Source organism: Leptosomus discolor, chromosome 4 (assembly GCF_034619465.1).
Source record: "Leptosomus discolor isolate bLepDis1 chromosome 4, bLepDis1.hap2, whole genome shotgun sequence".
NCBI classification, from domain to species: Eukaryota; Metazoa; Chordata; class Aves; order Leptosomiformes; family Leptosomidae; genus Leptosomus; species Leptosomus discolor.
Genome location: NC_141394.1, coordinates 21,746,298 through 21,758,828, shown reverse-complemented (window position 1 = coordinate 21,758,828; position 12,531 = coordinate 21,746,298). Strand labels below are relative to the sequence as shown.

General features: G+C 43.6%; 1 protein-coding gene across 19 annotated transcripts in view; it reads right to left on the bottom strand.

Annotated features, from left to right (window-relative positions):
* Positions 1-12,531, bottom strand: part of ADGRL3 (adhesion G protein-coupled receptor L3) — a 268,359-nt gene that overhangs the window by 63,357 nt on the left and 192,471 nt on the right. For all 19 annotated transcript variants that reach the window (XM_086463866.1, XM_086463867.1, XM_086463875.1 and 16 more), the window contains 4 exons: positions 7,339-7,522; positions 6,392-6,514; positions 4,183-4,391; positions 3,315-3,491 (listed from right to left, as the gene is read on the bottom strand). In XM_086463866.1, the coding sequence (XP_086319992.1) occupies positions 3,315-3,491; positions 4,183-4,391; positions 6,392-6,514; positions 7,339-7,522 (693 nt within the window). The remainder of the gene's footprint in view (positions 1-3,314; positions 3,492-4,182; positions 4,392-6,391; positions 6,515-7,338; positions 7,523-12,531) is intronic.

The following is a 12,531-nucleotide window of genomic DNA, read 5'->3' as shown; positions in this document are numbered from 1 at the left end:
AAGGGCAACGAACGCCGCAGGTCTGTAAGGTCATCCCTTGCCAGGAGGATGCATCAGTGAGATTCAGCTTACATGTCATTACAGTCCTGCTGTCCCCTTCCCATGCTAGCTGATGCTCTGACAGCAGCTGGAAGGGTACCTGCGGCTGCAGGTCCAGCACTCTTCCCAGCAGCTATGCATCCTGTCCATGTGCACAGCAGGCTCTCGGTCTTGGGCACCATTATTTACCTCACTGAAATACATGGGTGAATAGGAAACATTAGGCCCAACTAATTCTAACAGGTAGAAAGCATCTTCAAATTAAAATCCCCTCCTTTTAATTGTGTACTGTCCTATTAAGACTGGAATTGACTCCAGCAACTTCTACTCTGTAAGTGTAACAATAAATCCCTGCTGCCATGGTCAGCCAATGTCATTTTCTGCCCCTTCAGACAAAGACATATTGCTGTTTCATGTGAGAGAGCCAGACGGCCATCAATCACCTCCTCAGCGGCGCTACCTTCTAGCTCCACCTGGCCACACACGCTCTGCTAATAATTAAATCCCAGCCTGTTACTCACAGAGCAGCCACTGAGGTCTCCTACAGAGAACACGCTCTTTCACCATGCTACCAGGGAGGGAGATCATTCTTGACCAGAAATGACACTTGTCAAACTGGTGCTGGCTTTTGATTAAGGAGCAGGATTCTGATGTCCGCTCCCCGCAATGCCCAGTGTATGGTTTCATTAGGTAGGGTGCTGTGGATATGCGTTACACCAAAGGATGCTCCCTACAGATACAAAAATCGAGCAAACTGAAGTCAGTAAACTACATATCTCAATTACAGAGAAAATAGTTTCTGTTGCAAAACTCCCAGAATATTATTAATTATTGTGTGTACAACAGCCCTCTTTAGGGATCCTAGTCACTGGCCAGAACACTCCTGTAAGAGGTCCCGCACAAGTGTGCAACATCCTTTCCCCAAGGATCGTTCCACCTCCAAGAAGGCTAAAAGGTCTTGGAGGCAAGGAATGCCTTTTTGTACACGACACAAGACAACAAAATGTCTCAAAAGCATGCCTACGAGAGATGAGTGCAAGTCAATGAATGACAACGTCCCCCATTTATTTTAAAACTTCCAAACCAGCAGGTTGGCAAGACTTTAAAATCAACTCATTGCAATAGCATTAAGGAATGTCATCCAAGCCACCTCCCAGATTTGCCAAGAGCCACATGGCCAGCTCCACCAGCAGACCAGAGAGGGACGGTGCTGCCAGCAAGAGCAAGGTGATGAGCAGCTGGAGAAAACAGTTGCAGACGTTTGCAGAGTACACACCTGCCTTTGCCCTCACACTGGGATGATTGCTAAAGTGGACATGCCAGGAAGCTGTCTGGTTGCATCAGAGTCAACAAAGTGGAGCCAATTTGGCTCTCACAACAATGATACTTTGGCTGCAGCCAAATGATAAAACATGACCTGAAAGTCTTGAGGGCACTCATTAACACCCAGAAACACCCGCTGCCTAATAGCACACTGGCTTGGCACTCAGGAAGCTTCCAGCTGTAGCTCTTTTCAACCTGTTGGCTGAGCATGGGCAAGCAAGGGTCTCACATTCTCTTTCTGCAAGATGAGATAACACCAGCGCTACCAGTCTAATGAGGTTTGGGTGAAGTGCCGTGCAGACAAGGCTGACCTATTTGCAGTTTGGGAAGAGGTTTGTTCGGCGCTAGCCTGTATCTGCACCACGCAGTAGGGATCACCCTCATTCACATCAGTGGTGTGGAAAGCTATCTGCATTTCCCAGGTGCAGCCTCTGACTTCAGTGACTCAGGTATATCTGTTAACTCCAGGCAGGTGATAACGAGGCAAACACACATTTCTTTTGAAAATTTGAGCAGATGTAGAAAACTGGCAGAACCCGACTTGGACTGCAGAATGCCATTCACCTGTAAACATGTGCTCTGAACAGTCCATTTCTTCAGACATCTCCCAGGATAATGCCACAGTCACTTAATGGCATATCTCCTGGATCGGTAGTGACTCCTGCAGAATATAACGGATACGTCACCCTGCAGCAGCAGCAGATCTATTCTGCCCCTCTCAGCTGGACCCAGCTGCTGTGGCAAATGTGCTGCCAGGCTTCCATTTCATTTATTGCAGAGCTTTGATTATGCATGACAGTGCTTTAATATGTATTTTTATGGCAGCTCTTCACACTCCTCTTCAGATTATCAAGTGAAACAAAACTATACAAAGGAGTGACACTGGAAGACTATTTGAGAAAGGGTCTTTTAAAACCATAATAGCTTTCATGGTTACGTAGCCATGGAAGTAGCTCTGAAATGTTCTGCCTGCATGGAAGATGCCAGATTTGTATCTAGCTCAGAACCATGGATTCTGCTGCAGTACCAGGCACATGAAATGCAGACACTGCAACACAGAAAATCACTAGGCCAAAATCTTCTGGGCATCCTTCTCCTCTTCTTACTACAGCAGCTGAGACTGTTCTTAACCAAAGACGGCCAAGATAGCTCAGAAACTGGAGGACCATCTCAACCATTCTCCTGCTCTTGAATGAAATCCCAGATGTGCACTTCACTCCCCAAGCCACTGGTACCAGAAGGAACATCTACTTTCAGGAGCAGCTTCTTTAGCTCCATTGGGAGTAGTCATGTGGGAAGCCAGAATTACACCATAGACTCAAATGCAGGCAAGGGAACTAGCTGATCATGTACTGGCCTCAGGTAGGTATACAGTCTCTGCATGACAGTATAAAGAACTTTCCTTTTATGTGTAGCTTGCTGTCGCATAGTGGGATGCAGAGAATGTATCTTTTTCCCCTAGTTGGAAGCTGAAAATACTTTTAGCTCCATACATGCACCTCACACAAACATGTATGGCAGTGTATCTGCAGCTGCTGCAAGCAGGACAGACAACTTGCACCCCATGAGACAGGCTCTGCATGTTTCTGTCCCACCACCCAGGGTGCTCACTACTCCCTGGAGGAACAGTGAGGACCCCATGAGTAAGAGCCCAGCCAGGAGTTATTCTGCACCAGTAAGCAAAGGATGAGGCAACAGCAAATTCTGCTCACTCATCATCCTCAGCTCAGAGCTGCCCGTGTCAGGAGCCGAAGACGGGCTTTGCATTGGTGTGACTATCTCCTGTTTCACTATATAGCAGAAGGAAGACTTACAACAGATGGTTTCTACTCTTAGAATTACTGTCACACAGCAATTTCCCTGCTCAGTTCCATTTGCGGTAACAAAATCGCGTTACATTGGCCACTTTTCCTGCCCAGTGCATTGGCAGCCTCTGAAACTGCAATGCCTACCTTAACTTCCACGTGTGCCATGAGGACCGCAAAGTTGGTTAGGTGATTGCAGGAGCATGTGGTGTGTGTCTTGTTAGTTGTCAGAAGGCGACATCCCTGGGTGGACCAATACCCTGTCATTGTACGCTTTGTATAACTCCAGAATGAACAGTTAGGATTGAAATTTTCTTCTGACTGCTGCAGGGAAGAAATGAATAAATGAAATAAAAATCATAGGGTTTCAGAAATTTCTAAACGTACTATTTTTTTTTTTTTGCCAGTGGCACTTTGTAACTGTCACCCTTTAATTTTGGATAAACAATCAGCAGTGGTTTATACTTTAAGTATTACTTGCTGATACCAAAGGAAGTTAGATGGTTGCTGCTCTCTCTGCTAATGCAAACTTAGTTCTTTGTTCTTGATTAATTTCAGCCATAGACTAAACCCAGCTCTTCAAAACCAGATTGCTTCATTTGCATTGCAGAGCAGAGAAATTAATTGCTTCAAGCAATCAACTTTTGCAATGACTGTGCTTGGCTAACAGGAGGACTAGCTGTCCTCTTTCACTGTAATTCCACTTTCCTCTAATATCCCCTGCCACCATGATAAAATAATATTATGGTCTATTCTAATATATTGGTAGTTTTTAATTACAGAATGACGTGTGTCAGCAACTGAGCAATGGGCATCAGCTCAAAGGAGACTCTTTCCTCACTTTTATTAATGCAACGTAAAAAAGGCATTCTCCATAAATAACACAAAGTGCAAAGGAACAAATGTATAATTCAAAATCTAATCAAGGACTGCTGGGGGCCTCACATCAGCCAACTTCTGCATCACTTTGTTTTTGAAATTGAAAAAAAAAGGAGGACTTTTCGAACTCACTCACCTTGATGTGCTTGACAGTAAACACCACGGGATCAGCCAGGTAAACCTTATTGCTGAACTCTTTGTTTATTGCTGCCGTGATGACTGGGGAGTTGACAATGACAGAGTGATTAGTCGACATTGCTTCTGTTCCCAACTTCATGCTGGCGTTCTCTGTGGATAGATAGGTGCCCAGGTTGTTGTACAGCACAAAAGCCACCCTGATTTCACCTAGAAGAGCAGTAAGAGGTTAGATATGCAGGTCAGCGCACTGGGTTTGTTGTGTTTTTTCTTTTTTTTTCTTTAGGTGATAAATCTCTTCTTTGAACCAACTTCAAAATTCCTCCAAGAAAATGTGAAAGGACCAAGATGTGGCATATGAAAACTCACGTCCTCCTGCCAAACCCAGCGAGCACCATGAGGTGCAACAAGTGGTCCATGGACAAGAAGGGCAGGGCTGTCTCTCCGAAAACAAACTTTTATAAACAGATTGGCAGAAGACAGAGAAGGTGGGTTTATTTTTGGTGTCAGTGGGTGTAACTGGTTCCAGAGAAAAGAAGCTAGGTGGCCCATTTCCCACCTGACATAACACCTTATTCTCCAGGTTACGCTTGGGAAACATGTTTCATTCTGGCCTGTTGCACAGGTGCAGTATAAAACTTTAACAGTCCATTAATAAATTAAGACTGCCTCAGAAAAGTGTGGGGACAAATCTGGGAGAAGGAATCCAAAACTTTCCAACACAATTCCAATCTCATATGAAAGATAAAACAAAATTGCAGAAATTTTAAATTATATTTCTTTTCTTTTTTTGCCAATCATACTTTCCCTCTTCCACAAAAAAAAACCATTAGGGAGCCTGCAGAAAACCCAGGCTACCAGCCAACTGTTTTCAACCGAAACCATCCAGTTTGCCTTCTGTTTTGCACATTATTTCACTGGCTACACATAAGAATTGAATGTTATTAGTTTGCCTTTATATGTATTAGTTGTGGGGAGGTATCTTTTTGTTTCTATAGGAATCACCCCAGCTTCTGAGGAAGGCGAAGCACTGATGACTTCAAAGGGCTCTCCCAGCCTAAATCCTTCTATGATAATTTTACTTCTAGCTTGGTTGGTGACCTCTGAGCAGGTGTCAAGCTGGTGCAAATTGATGGGGCTTGATTTGACCAGAACTCTAGTAATACCACGCTTAGAAATACAGACTTTCCCTTCCCCACTGTCAACATAGTTTCTCTTTCCCTACAAATCTCCAAAGCCCTCTAGTGGAGTGAAATTCCTGCCCTACCAGAGTTTTGCTATGCATCTTGAGTTTTACACCGTCTTTAAAGGAAATACCTCTCCTCAAATCCTACATGCAAAGGTATCAAGGAAGCTAATGGCAAAACTTTCTGAACCACTGGACCAAACTTTTCTCTCAACAGTTGTCAAAAATTTTTGGCAGTTTGAACACATCTGGTCTGCCCTATCACTCCATGTTTTGTGGGCAATCATCAAACCCATACTAGAGTGCCTTGTCCCTGCACACAGGTTAAATTTTAAAGGAACTCAGAAATAGGAACATGTTAGGCCCATTAGTAGAAAGCCTGGGAGTCTGAAGTTGGTCTATAGCAGGGCTGTAGAGATCAAAAAAAGTATCTGCTCAAATTCCTGGTCTGGAGGTAAATGGCTTGGCAGCGTGAAGACCATTCACATGTAAGATCATCTTTAATTTATTGCTACATCAGGAGGTTCATAAGCTTCAGAGAGAAAGGCACTGAAGATTCAGACTCATAGCAGATAATCAACATTTTCTGCTATGTTGGCTCATTATTAATATTTGCTACTATTGTTTCTTCCCTCTCCCTTTTCAGATATTTCTGTAGTGCCCCACTGTGAAGCAGTTTACTGAAACAAGCCTCTTATCCCACCTGAAGTCTCCTACTGCAGACAACAGCTGTTAAAAGCACTTCTCTGGACTCAGCACTGTGCCCCAACAGCCACATCATTTAAGGATCTGATGTATTTTTACCAGCACGTAATACTTTTGAAGGCTGTGAATCACTTAGCAATGTAATACATTCCCAGTCAGCCAACTTAGCTTGCAGTCAAGGGCATGAGCAACTGACACTACCATTAATTTAAATATTAACACAATGAGTAATACTACATTTACAACTGGTTAAACACAAAACAATGCCTAAAGCACAACTGATTCATGAGGTCGGCATGGCCAGAGTCGCTGAACCTACCGTTTCGACCATTTTGTTTCAAGGTATTTGCTGACAGCTGAATGGCGCTCCCATGGCCCATGTTCTGGGGAAACTTCAGATCTTCCAGATTCCCATCTGTGCTTAGTCTCGCAACTTCCAGCTCTGTTTGCAAGAGAGACAGACACTAAGAAAAATCTCTACCGAAATAATCTTCAACACGATTCTTCAAAGCTACAAAATGGTGCTCCAGACCATCTGAGAGCAGAGGAATCAACTTACAATATTTCATGGCTAGACTCTGTTTGGGCTTCTATGTCTTTTTAAATCTTTGCCCTGATGAAGTTTTAAATTTAATTAAAAAAAAAAAAAAAAAAAGGCAAATAAATTCTACTCTCTGTGGAAGACAAAAGACAACCAGTTCTTGTAAACAAGAATCTCAGGATATTAAAGGACAATGGTTAAAATGAAAATCTGAAAATGCTAGTTCTTTGCCACTGGCGATTGGTACTTTCTGTAAATGTTATCAGTGCTTGGGATCTGCATTCATAGAAACAGAAAGAAGAGTTGTTCTCATTTTACATATGCACAGTGGGAGTGCTGGTGCTTTCCATCATGCTTGTTTTTTAATTAAAATCAACAATCAGCCAAACAAAGACATAAATTTGTATGAAATGAAACACAATTGCATTATGATGAACAACCTCCCTATGAAGCGTTGCTCTCACTGCTGTAGTGCAGATTTTGCTCTCAAAGCCAGGAGTAATAGAGGCAAGTTAGATGTTCATTTTCCATGGGATTTCAAGGGTAGAAAGCTGTCTTATTCCTTTAGGCTCTTTTGGAAAGACTTTTAAGTCCTTCAGACAAAGGGCCAAGACATATCTAACAAATCGCTCTCCAGATAATCTAGGGGCCAAAACTGAAGCCAAGTTTCCCAGCCTTTACTCTCCCTTTGTCTGCTCTCAGTATTTATGGGATCTGTTCCTTACGGATGTTGTCAGTGTTTTCCCGGACAATGTCTGTCTTCAGCAGGTTATCAGCCAGCACGAAGGCACTGTCTTCTACGGTGTCAAGTAACTTGGTGGCTGCGCGCTGCTGTTCACTTGCATTCAGGTCCCTCCACGCATTCAGAGCTTGTGGCTGCAGGAGGTTGTTCACTGTCTCCACCATGGCCTGCAAGGGAGAGGAACTGAGTGAGAAAGAGCTCTAGCAAACCTAAAGCCAGTGAGACCATTGAGACCTCTGACATACGCTCAGTCCCATTCTCCATGCGCATCAATTTACAAGGAGAGGACAGCATCTCTTTTCCCCACCCATTGGGGCAGCCTGCAATGGAGCTAGGCATCATTTATCCCACCAGATGGGAGAGGGAAGAAATGTTGATTTTATTCTAAATGCAGGCTGGGAATAGCGCTTTTCTGCCTCTGGGCTTGGAGTAAGAAGCACTTGGGGCGGTGGGTGTGGGGGGCGGGGATGGACAGGGACACGACAGTGGGGGCAAGGTGAGAAAATCATTAAGGAAACACACAGGAAAACAGATTTCAAAACCCATCTGTGAAGCAGGTTGCTGCTACCTGCAGCACCAGAATTCAAGAGTAGGGCTTGGGGCACCCAAGGAAGGTATTTAGTACCTGCAAGGGCTACACTCCTTAGAGCATTTCCACCACATAACCTCTGGCAGGCAGTGATGAAGACACAGAGATAGCTGAGTTATGCCACTTCATCCAGAGAAGCAGCAGGTGCCCGTAGAGATTTAGTTAAGACACTACATTTCAAATCACTCCATTCAGGAAGGAGTCAGCCCTGTGATAACAACTTCAGTCCCTCCTGCAGTGCACCTTCTGCCCTGGGCTGCCACACACAAAGAGCTCTCCCATTGAGAACTTCCCACAGGTTAATCTGGATGCGCATCCAGGATCACATGAAACCATGCTGTCCTCATGATTGCAAAATTACAGCAGTAGAGCCTACCCAACCTGAAGGTTTTGCTCAAGCTAAAACCCCTGCTTAGTTACTAACCAGAGCTGACGCAACTACCTTCCAGTGAACGTTTTTTAATGAGACCAGCTGTACCAGTTGGTAGAACTGATTGTGTAGAGCAAAAGGAAAAAAAAAAAGGTACTTTGACCGTGCTTTCTTCTGCTGGTTAGTGTCTAGCCACCAGGCAGGCCTGCCCCACAAAGAAACAGCTCCACTGCTAGCTAATGCTGACTGCAGAAACAGACCTTCCCTTTGAGATGAAGCTGCTGTTCTTAATAATTTTCTGTATGGTGAACATGTAGGCATCAAACCCACACCTCTGTTCTGCAAAGCAAGGACAGTGCCACGGGATTTCAACATGTTGCAAGGCCAAAGGATGCCCCAGGGGCTCACCTTCATGGAATTACTTCAGTGTTTACTCTTGTCAGTGTTTCTAAACCCACCTGTACAACATAGCCTGTGTAAAGAAGATGCAGCATGGCCCATTCTCCAGCAGAGTCCTCAGGAGGAGTGTTACAACAGCAATACATGGCACAGAGTGCGGGCATCCTGACTCACTCACCAGTCATGGTCAGGTAATGATGTGCAATGGGACAATATAATCACATCAAACCAGAATTTGATTTTATTGCTATATCCAGGTGACCATCAAAAAAATTCCAACTACAGCAAGGTTCAAGGAGAAACAAAGACAGCTAGAGCTGTCACTGCTGGTGCTTTTAATCCCAGCAAAGACACATCACTGAGACATTGCCATGTGCATCTTCACCCTAAATATCCTTGAGGTTGGAAGGTTTCTCGTATCACCATGGTTCCTATTGGAAGACTGAGCCAGAACTGGTCTGCTCTGACAGTACGAAGGTCCTACTCTCCAACCTACATTTATTCATGATCAATTAACTAATTTGTTCTTGTGCCAAACCTCTCCTGTACCTTAAACAGATCTTACCCTCCCTGGAAGCTACTGCCCCATGTCCCCTGATTGATAGGCAACATTTCTCCTGAGCCTCACACCTTGGTTTCCCAAAGTATGGAGTAACCTATGCTTCAACCACTGAAGCAAACTGAAACGGCTGAAAATCTTGTCCTCTACTGATACTGCAAAAATCTTTTTGTTGTCAAGCCTTTACAATCCAGGACTAGAATCACTTTCTCATTTGCTGTTAAGTAGAACTTATTAACCATAAATCATTTTCTTAAACTCATTATTAAACTGATTTTCCTAAATAGCCTAAAAATCCTCTTAACACATTTAATAGGTGCACACAAAAAGCTGGTTGACTTCAATAGTCAAGAAATACTAAAAATCCACAGCATTTAATTGTTTGGGTTTGGGTTTTTGTTTTTTTTTTTTTTTCAGTGTTTTAAAATCTGGAAGCCTGATCTCTGTAGCTCTTAATAAAATGCTGTACTTCCCTTTGGTAGCTTATCTCTTTACAGGCAAACAGGAGGTAGTATTCTTTCCCAATGTCCAAAAAGCTTGACTATTTAGCTGTGCACGTTCTACACAACATGGTGTTTTCTTGCAAAAATCTTTTATGCATGGAAAGCAGAAAATGAGGATTTTTTTTCCCTTTTCAATGTTATCATACAGACAACAATTTGCCTGACTTCCATTCAGCTCAGCTACTAATGGTGTCTTTAAATCTCTGTTAAAACAACACCCTGGATACTTTTATTAGTACCTCAATGGTGGAAAGACTCTTTGCAGCAGATCCAGCTCCTGACTCTGGATGGAAAGATAATGTCTATTTGTCAAAACACGGAACAGATGCTGAAATATTTGTGTTATGGTGAAACATCTGCTGCAAAGACTTTTCCCCAGAAAAATTATTCTATCATTTAATGCATTTTTAATTTTTTATTTCTTTAAAATATGTGTACATGTATGCATGCGAAGTTTGAGAGAACACCAATTAGGCCTAATGTGCCGTACAATGTGTACTCCCCACCCAATGGACGCAGCGCTGGGGAGCATCCTCCTCTTGAAGTGTCTAATCTGAAACCAGCCATTTCACATCACTTCTAGGGTCTGACACAAAAGCTCCAGAAAGGTTTCCAAGGACTGTGGGTCAGATCCTTAGCACGTGTCTGAACAAAGCTGGTAGACTATCTTCATTGGCATTACATCTGAGATGAATTTAGCCCATAGGTTTTCCCTCCCCTCACCTGTCTCACCGCATTAATCAAGTGCTCCCCGCATTATATTTCTGAGTGCAGCACTTCATTATGGCTGAGTGCTGCGGGCTGAAGCCAAGGAGATGAGGTGCTAATGAAATGTTTGCATTTTGGGCAGGAGCTGAGGTAGGTGTTCAAATGAAACAAAACAGCTGTTAAAGCAACAGTGTCTCTTGAGACAGGGATACCAACTGGGAAAAGGCGGGCAAGGGAGCAGGAACTACAGGAAGCCAGGCACACAGGGCAAGGATCGGTCTACGTCTGCATTTAAGCTGAGCCATCGTGGATTAGGGGGGTTTGGCACCCGCTCCAATGACTTTGAGGTCTGATGAAGCTCCAGTATAGAAACAGTAGTGCCAAGCTCCCAGGAAAGCCTCTCACTGACCAGCAGTAGGAGGGTTAGCCCTGATGGAGGACCTTTGAAATGAAGAAGGCATGAGATACAGGTGTGCTTGGGAGCGGATGGCATGATAGGTTTTACCTGAGATCCATGGCGATTCTGATAAAGGTGGGGGCTTTCAGAGGGAGTTAGGAAAGTTCTGATCTAGTTTCATCACACCTCACTTCAAGAATTTAACATGCAGCAAAGATGAGAGCCCAGATGCCCTCTAGTTTTTCTCCCCAGTGAAAGTCAAACTACAGCAACTATTATCCTCATTTAGATGCCCAAAGTGACATGAGATTAATCCTGTCCCTGAAGAACCCAACATCTATTAAAGGATGCTGCATGTTTACCTCACTGAAGACCCTGTCCTTGCATCCCAAGCTAAAGGACTTCCTCTGCTGTGTTTGTTTTCTCTTCCCCTGCCTGATCCCTCTTCCAAATGCAGCTCAACTAGTTCAACAATTTCCAAAGCACTCTTGTGAGCCTCATGCAAAATAAAAATGTGGGGCTTGGAGCCCAAACGTACCTCAACATCATCCATAGCATGGCACAAATCCAATGCCGTGGTTGCTGGGGCTTAATGAATAGACAGCGCAAGCACACATACGCTCAAAGAGAAGGACAGAAGTAACTCAAATGACACCAAGAGAAAGCTTTCACAAAGCATAGCCTTCTTGTTTTTAGCCTAAGATCAAATGCGGGAAAAAGGGCATGGCAGAAGGGAGCCAAGAAGGAAGACTTTCCATCTGCCTTTCTGTCCCGAGATATGTAGGTGTAGCTGTATGCTGCCTGTGATGTCAGGGCACCTACACGTGCAAAGCCAAACCCCCTGAATACAAGCCCATAAAGTGTAACCATCCTGGGTCAGAGAATATTAGACTCAGTGGACCATTCATATCTCCAGCAGTGGCTACAATTGGACATCAAGAGAAGAGTAGGAACATGCCAGGCATAGAAGACAAATTCCATGATGGCGATCCCCTTCATTATGCGGTTATATAGCACCAGAGAGCGTACTTTCAATGTAAATAAAAGTTAATAAACCGCAGAGGGAGATATTTTTTTTTCCCAAATAAGGGCATACGCTCACGGTTTCTTGATTTTGTCCTGAGGTTACAAAACAGAAACAAAATGTAAACCTTCCTTCTCAGACACTTACAAATTGGTATTAGAAGATGTATTGTCAAAAGGTAACTAATTAGGCGCCTTACAGTAATCATACATTACTAAAAGGCCAGTTGTACATATCCCATTGATTTCCTTTGTGACATCTGCTTCATTCTGTAAAACTGAATTTTGCTTGTTCATTTATTTTTATCTTCTCACCCTCTAGAATTGTCTGGTGAGAATATCTGGCTATGTGACACAGTTTAAACCTTGGAGGGGAGTATACATCCAGTGTTACCACACTCATTTATTTCTCTCTCACTGAACCAACATCCAAGGCACTGCTCTGACAAAACCAGATTCTGTAATGTAAAATTTGTCTTTAATTGGGAGTCAACACTGGAAATCACTAAGAGAGGTTAGACATACTCATCTCATTTCCACATCTGGGACCAGACTGCATTATGCTATGGTGCTTAAGCACAGCAACCCTAACCTTAGAAAACCAGCATTTGTCCTAGAGTTAGGATCT